Raw genomic sequence first — 8,667 nt, forward strand, 5'->3', positions numbered from 1 at the left:
TGTTTCGAAGACAATGCTAAGCGTGCTACTTTGGCGATAATTCACGATATTAAATACAAGCAAATGCTAGTTTCACAAACACATGATCTTCAATAATGGAGGTAGAAAACGGAAACAGAAACAAACAGCTTCAGTTACTGATGCATCCAACATATCTAGTCTAGTACTAACTTTGCCCTTACATGACCTTGTGAAATCTGAAATTGTTCAGTTATGCCTAAATGTGCCATTAAAAGCCAGACATGGGTAAGCAACTCCCCACCTCTGCTAAGCTGCCTGGCATGTTCGAGCCCTCTGCAGTGACTCGCCGCATGGCATAGCATCTCCAGCCAAACACGGCTTATCATTTCCCATTTCTCCTCCTTGCTCCAATTCTTCTCTGTTTCTAAAGCTTGCAAAGATTTTGCAAGCCTACAAGCATCAAACAGCACCGACTTGCTTCTATCTCCTTTCACTTCTGACGGCGGAATTTCCGTGTTTACTTGTAGTATCATGTCGGAAGCTTCCTTTCCTTTCTTCATGTACTTCCTTTCCAGCAGAAGTTCCTTCGCCTCTGCACATGTATCGTCGAACCTGATCTGGCCAATTCCATTCGGCAACATAGAAGGGCGTCGGACAAGAAGATACATCATGTAATTTGAGAACAATCTGCTTCTTACACAACTTTGAAGCATAAAAGATTCATCATCGTAATAGCAGAGATCAGTAGCAATATGCCAAAGTAATATGCTTTGATCAAACTCTACCTCAATGCTCCAATCAAACTCATGACGGCCCTTTTCATTCAAGACTCTGTCACCCCTATGAGCACATAATTTCTTACATGATTCAATATCTGATGCACTATCGGACATCCTGAAAAGCTCCCCAAAAATAAAGGATTTCAGTTGTTCAGAGACATCATCTGAATATGTGTAGTAAGACTTCTCAAAATGCCTATAAATGTGAAGACATATTTGGACCTTGATGCATAAAACTGACTTATTCTTGAGGCAGAAATCAATAAGGTTGAACTGTGACATTTGGTTGGACCAGCTTTTAGTGTGTGATAATTTAAGCAAAACTTGTAAACGAGAGATAGACCTATAGAGAGGATTCACTAGCCATTTCTTGCGCTTGCTCAACCAAATCATTGTCCAACTCGAAGAAAGTAAAACAATGACAGCATATATCTCAAGTAAAATAGCTCCAATAAAGAGCACAAAAGTAATAACCCGCTCATTCTCCTTGTGGTTTATGTCTACGGAATGACAAAAGACAACAAATGCAGAGATTGTACAAGAAATGCTCACAAATTTGGCGAAAATGCCAAGACGGGTGTATGTGAAAATTGCCTTTGTGTATAGAATGTCATACATTAATCCAAGTTCAATCTCAACCACTTGAAAAGCATGTTCACAGGAGTTGCTCCTAAAGAAGCTTTGGCTGCTCTTGTGGTCTTGGAAACTAAGGATGAGATCTGAGAATAGGCACTTGAAAATCCTGAAGAAATAGAATCCGTCGCGTAAACATGAAGCATTTGCAATACTGTTATTCAATGCTGCACTTTGGGTCAATGGTGGTGCAGGAGCAGTTTTAATCACTTTCCCTAAAGAAACTCTGTATCCTTCAGCCTTTTTTGCAGAGTAGTCATCCATAAATTTGGCATAATTCGGTCCAGGGTCTGGCGCTGGAATGATGGATTCTCTGAAATTTTGGCTGCTTCCGGACCTCAAAGACCAAGTCCTCTCACCATATTTGATCATTCCTGCCACAATCAATGGAATGGTAACATAATTAAGATGTCCCCCTTTCCATGACTTGTAGACCACGTAAACTGCCACATAGCACTGGTAGAATAAGCCAATCAGGTGTCGCAGCCAAAGTTCATTATCCTCAAGAGAATATGCAGTGATTGTGTCAGGGCCACCGAGATGCGCGAGAAGGAAAGGTGCCCAAGAAGCCATAACTACGAACTTGGATTCCAGGTCTTTCGATGAATCTCTCATGTCTTCAGAAAGAATACCAAGAGCGATGGTCGCTATCCAGTCCGCGGACAGATAGAAGCACCAGACCACGAATTGCATTATTGCATTGTTTTTGTACTTCCTTCGACTCCCTAAAAGTATCAGAGCCGTTTGCAAGAAGAGACTCACCAGAACCAGAATTTGTAGTTCCAACAAATTCCACAGTGTTGGTAGTTTTTGAATGATCCGTCTGATATTCATCTTTGCTGAAAGATGAAATTATACTTGCTCAAAGTTTGATGATACTTGTCATTAGGGAGGGATCATCACACATAAAAGGTGCAACTCACCAAAGAGACTAGTTTTGGATTGGATTGCCTTTTGAATAAAAAATTATTTTTATATAATTATAAAAATGTTTGAATATAATTTTAAAAAAGTTATTTAATAAAAAAAATCTTCTTAAAAATAAAAATAGTTAGTACTTTTTAAAAAAAAATCAATCAAAAATTCAAAACCCCTTAAAATAGAGATGATATTTCTCCCGGTATTGTCCGCCGAAGAGATGGATAGGGAGGGGTTATTTTTTTTTGTTGGAAACACAGATACAGTCAACTTCACGTAAAGTTATACCTCAGAGCCGTTAAATGATTTGACTGATTTAACTAAATTTTCATCTAACGACTTTGAAGTTTGAGGTATCAACTTCATGTGAAGTCGACTTTACCTGAGTTTTCACCTTTTTTTTTTTTTTCGTGAAGTCAGAATACCAGTTTTCCGTGAAGTCAATTTTAACTAATTAATTAAAAAAATAAGTTTATTATAAAACAAAACAAAAAATAATTTTACTTTTGTCGATTTTTAGCAAATTGATGGTGGTTTGATATCTAGTAGTCTGGGAGCGAAACCTACTCTTCTTTGCAGGTACTAGTTTTCTAGAAGTGCATCAAAGTGTCTTCGATTAGATGGGATTTGAAAATAAAGATAAATTAAATTATGTAATTTAAGATAAAAGATGACAAAATAAATTTTTCGAAAAGAAAATATTAACTGGAAACGAAGAAAATGCGTTGAAATTAAACAAGGCAATAAAATGCCTTCAACTGAGTCAAAGGGCTTTAACATAAAAAGTAAAGGTACTGAAATGTAAATTGAACATGGAAGTTAAAGATTGCTTAAAAGATAAACTTACTTGAAAAATAGAGTTTACAGAAAATGTAAATGAAAAATTAAAAACATGGAAGGAACCCTATAGAAATTGAACTCGAATGCAGACTCAGAAATTTGTTGGGGATGTGAGTGTGCTTGAGTGTTTTCTGAAGTAAAGTTCCAACCCTAATTTCCTAAGGCTTCTTAGTATTTATAATCTATCTTTGGTAACTGACAATTAATTACAATTAATTACAATTAACTATAAATTTAAAATTTTGAATGCTTTCTCCTTCGTAACTGTTCCCGCCTTTTGATTTTCCACATTCCCTATAATTTCCTCGCATGATGAAAAATCCTTAACTTCTTCACTACTATAACTACTCGAATCAACTTTTCGAATAACCAATTCAGATATCCCATTCGATTTGACTCACTCGATTTATCAGGAAGCCTCAAAATCGAATCCGTGTTAAGAACCTCCATCTAACGCTTGCACACGTGTCACTGATTATGTTTTCAACCACTTTATCAATTTGAACAATTCACCTTTATCGAAAATATTTTTTCGATCAACAAATTACCCCTTGAATTAATGTGTTTGTCTTTGATAACTTTATCGGAAGATAAAACGCTTAATCCAAATTCAAACTTAAATTTTAAAATCAGTAATAACTATCATTTAACCTCCCATCAATACTGACCCACTCGATACGTTTTCCGAGACTCACGCTTCTCCTTCCTTTCACTTTAACTTCCTCGCGAAGTTATCCCTTTTCACATTCTTTCTACAGTAATGGCTATAGTAGCACTTTAAATTCACCAATCTCCCCTTTATTCAAACTTTTCTTGAACTCATCATTCTCTGCATCCTTCTTATATTATCAAATCTCCAACTTTGTATTTTCTTTCCTCCATTTTACAATGGCCACTTCTTCTTCTCATGCTACTGTTCAAGACAAAGGGAAAGGTCATGCAATAGCACCGCCAGCTCCACCAGCTCTTTGCATATTAAATCAAGTCAATGATGAAGTCATTGACGACCCTCGACTGCAAGCTAATGATACTAGGATCTTAATTCCCTTCACAGTAAGCACAGATACCCATTACTTCCTCGGACCAATTGAATCCCTAGAGAGGGCAAACAAGAAGCTTTCTTTCTTCCCTAGTACCGAAGGAGAAGATCTATTAATTAATCAAGCTTTTAACATCTCCCATTTCATTAACAAAAAATCCTTCAGGAATAATCCCAAGATTAATCCTCGAGGACACGACTTCTCTACCTGGTATCAATGCCTTGAGCCCACAAAAAGTGCTGACTGGGGGGCTTAGGAATACAAGAACTACTAAGGCTCTCCCATTTCTCACTTACAACACTCCCATGGATGATTGGAGCGGTAACCTGCTTCTGGAACAGAACAACTAAAAACTTCCACCTCCCTTGTGGAATGGTCGGAATGTCCCTTTTGGACGTAGCCGCCATCATAGGGCTTCCAGTAAACTCTCCAGACTGTACTCCTAACATGCACCCGGATCACTAATACACTGTCGTCTTAACTAGTTCTTACAGCGATTTCATTGCTCATAACATGGGTGCTGAAAGTACAGACGTTACAGATAACGAACATATAGCCTTTTTATTTTATTGGTTAAATGCAGTCCTTTTTTGTTCTCGAAGCGTTTAGATGTCGAAACTCTTTCTTCCCTTGGCTGCTTTGCTTCACGAAGGAAAAGTCCTCAACTTGGCCAAGCTTCTTTTAGGGCACATTTTTGAAGAACTTGGCCAATTCATTCAATGTCTCTGAGAAAATAGTATAATTAGTATAGGTGGCCCTCTCTGGCTCCTCCAGTTATGGCTCAATGCCATTTTCGAGAAGTTTATGACGAAACCTGGACTTGGGGGCACTGATAAACAACATATCGAAGGTTTTCGATTAGCTGACTATAAACCCAACTTCCCAGACACACAAATGGATGAGGACCAATTCTGGGCTGTCTTTTCTCTCTTCCATTCCTGTAAAGATTTTGACAATGAGGATCTGGATTTTGCCCCCTTTTTATGCCAAAATCGTGGTCCTGTATGGCTCGATCGCCTACTTTTTCCACATGACACAGAAGAAAACGAACTGGCTAATCGAAATTGGGCAAATCTATTAGCTGTTCAGGTAATTCCGATAGGATTACCCCAACACAAGAAGGAGAAACTTAAGGTGACATTATATGCCCCTCACTTTACAGCCAGACAGCTAAGATTTTCATAGGCCATCCCGATCCCTTTTCCTCGGAATAACAAACCAATTTGCCATGTTACTCTGACTTCTCAACGTGACCTTGATTTCCTCCTTGCAACAAATCAACAACACAAGGATCACTTTAATTTCCTTGTTTATGACCGTAGCACATATATCACTAAATCTTGTCTCGAATGGTGGATTACCTACTATTCTAAGTACAATCGTACTTTAGAAGCAATCCAGCAATCTGCCATTCGAACAGATCCTACTACAGAAGGTTCTCCCAAAAAGTCACAAAAAAGAAAAGCTGATATTATAGCCTCTTCCCATCAACCACAACACAAAAGTCGAAGAACTCCTACCAGAGCTTCCAGAAAGGTAGCCATCATCTATTTACTATCCCACACATAATCATATAGTTTGAACTAATACATATTGATTTTTGATTTTCATTTCTTTATTAGTTATGGTTACAACTATCAAGTGAGAGTTCTGATGGGAACGAGCAAAACATTCAGAAAATTTTTGTTGCTCCTCCCCAATCAGAAGACACAGCTGATTCAGATCCTGGTCCTCAGCTGGTACATAAATCCAGACTTCTTCCGGTAACGTAATCATCTCTATACACATTTCATTCAAATTGAAATAAATTTTGAATTTATAACTGTGTACCTTTTATACCAGCCTACCACTGTTGCCCATTCAATTTCATCCTCTGTGGCTCCTGATCAACCAATTCCGCAACAACAACATGACCCAGAGCAATCCACATCACATGACTCAATTCAATTCACAAGGCCTACTCAGCCACTTCTGGCTGTTTTTCCGCCTCCTCCTCATTCAACACAAGTGATTGATTTGACGGCAAATCCCTTGCAGCATTCTCCAGTAGACACCCATATACTTGAGTCAATTTCACCAAACAATCAGACTGCACTTTTTGCAGAAAATTAGGTGGCTCCAGACTCTGACTCTGCTTCTAGAATCGCTGACACCACCAATTCAGATTCTTCCTAATCTAGGATCTTAGAGACTCCTCCTAAACCGCCTAGTCCTCTTCAACAGGCTAATTTTTAAACTCCCCCTAGACAAGTGTCTGAAACATTGGATGCCTCCACTACTCCCACAAGTGCTATATTGGCCAATCTGATCTTTGTTCTGGACCAAGTTATTCAAGAAGATGAAGTACCTGTACCAGTACCAACACTTCCAATTCCTGCTACATTAAGGCCTTCATTAGAATTAAGTGCTGACACTCGAGAACAGCTTTGATCACTTATAAAGCTTTTGGATCATCCACCTGCCATATGGGTTAATGATGCAATTCTTAACCAACTTTTGTCTGAGCTTTTGAATTCTTCTATTGAGCTCCCAACTTCCTTACTTTATTCTAATTTGATTCAAGAATTCAAAAAACTACTCAATGAGAGCGTAGCTTCTCAATTTCAAATCCAAGAAACGGAGACAGAAGAAGCGAAGGTCCAATCTAGTATAGAGAGTTGTATTGCAGCCTCTCGACCAGTTCAAGTCTCCCATGAAGAATTCGATTTGAGGATTGCTCATGCTATTTCTATCCAAGATTTTTATGACAAAGAAGAAACAAAACTTGAAGCAGAATTGGCTTAAATTAATGAAAAACTTGCCAGAATACGCCAAAGACGAGCTATCATAGCCAAGCCTCTGGCTTCCACCCAACAAGAACAACAACATCTCATTCATGAGCTTGTTTTGATTAAGACCAAACAGGAGGAATATGAAGAACAACTAAAAAAGAACCAATTTGACAAATTCAACAAGCTGAAGTGCTTTTAACTTTGGCCAACAGGAGGGCAAAGCTACGCTTTGATTTAGCGAAACTATTAGCACCTTGAAGTTTTACATTTCTCTTTGTATGACCATCTTTTATCTTTCCTAGACTTATGCATGTTGAACTTCTAATTCTTCCAACAATAGTATTGCTTCAAGTATTTTCCATTAATCAAGTTAATTACTCTTTCTGACTCGATATCTTTAATCTGATAAGCATTTCCAGAATATGTTCCTATCACTTAGAAAGGACCCTCCCAAGTATGGGACCATTTACCAAGAATTTTCGATTTCTTTTCCATTGGCAAGATAACTTTCAAAACCAATTCACCTACATTAAAAGACTTTTCCTTGATTCGACAATTATAACTTTGAGCAATACTTGCTTTCTATCGAATCATGTTATCAAGTGCCAAAATTTGCTCCGAATCTAACTCACTCAATTCATCGAACATTGCATTCCAGTAATCATCGACTGGTAAATCACTCTGCTTTGATATTCTTAAAGTATTTAGATTTATCTCTAATGGTAGCACTGCATCATGACTGTACACCAACTTATATGGCGAAGTACCTGTCGAACCCCTTGGTGAGTTTCGATAAGCCCACAATACTTGGCTTAAAATTTTATGCCATGTTCGAGGCTTGTTTCCAATATGTTTTTTAATCAAACTTATCAAAATCTTATTTGCTGCTTCTACTTGCCCATTAGCTTGTGCATAATAAGGAGTCGAAGTAACCATATTAATACTTCTCGAAGCTGCAAAATTTTTAATCCACTGACCAGTAAACATTGTTCCTTGATCAGTACTTAATGTTTGAGAAATTTCAAATTGATGGATAATATGTTCCTCAATAAAATTTATTATCTCACTTTGACTTACTTCTATCAGGGGAATCACTTCGACCCACTTTGTAAAATAATCAATTGCTACTAAGATAAATTTGTGTTGTTTTGATGAAGGAGGGTGAATTAACCCAATTAAATCCAAAGCCCAACCTCTAAATGGCCATGGCTTTATTATCGAATGTAATTCGGATGCTGGGATTTGTTGAATCGAGCCATGTTTCTGGCATTCTAGGCATGATTTTGCATAATCAATGCAATCTTTAATCATGGATGGCCAATATACATGATTGCGATATAACACCCATCTCATTTTCTTTCCAGCCTGATGGGCACCACATATCCCATTGTGAACTTCACCCAAAGCAATATTTTGGTCATTTTGACGTAAACATCTCGATAGACTCCCATCGATACCTTTCTTATACAATTCATCAGCCATTAAAACAAAATTCATTGGTCGTAATTTCATCTCTTTATCAACTGGGATACTGGGATCTTTCAAGTACTGAGCAATAGGTTTCCTCCAATCAACATCCTCCCATTCATCGACGCACAAAACTTTCCTTTCACCTGCAGGTACTAAAATCTGATGAATACCTGCCAATGTCTCAAGGGTTCCTGGGCCGATTTTGTACTTCAAAGCAATTTGGGCTGATTCATTAGCCATTTCATTTTGAATCTT

General features: G+C 37.8%; 1 protein-coding gene across 1 annotated transcript; it reads right to left on the bottom strand.

Annotated features, from left to right (window-relative positions):
• Window positions 1-2,539, bottom strand: LOC112775037 (uncharacterized). Its single transcript, XM_072228053.1, has 2 exons — window positions 1,357-2,539; window positions 1-855 (listed from the first exon to the last, which is right to left on the bottom strand). The coding sequence occupies exons 1-2, from the start codon at window positions 2,205-2,207 to the stop codon at window positions 156-158; spliced, it is 1,551 nt and encodes a 516-aa protein (XP_072084154.1). The 5' UTR covers window positions 2,208-2,539; the 3' UTR covers window positions 1-155.
• Between the last annotated feature and the right edge of the window lie 6,128 nt (window positions 2,540-8,667).

Source organism: Arachis hypogaea, chromosome 19, assembly GCF_003086295.3.
Source record: "Arachis hypogaea cultivar Tifrunner chromosome 19, arahy.Tifrunner.gnm2.J5K5, whole genome shotgun sequence".
Classification (NCBI taxonomy): Eukaryota; Viridiplantae; Streptophyta; class Magnoliopsida; order Fabales; family Fabaceae; genus Arachis; species Arachis hypogaea.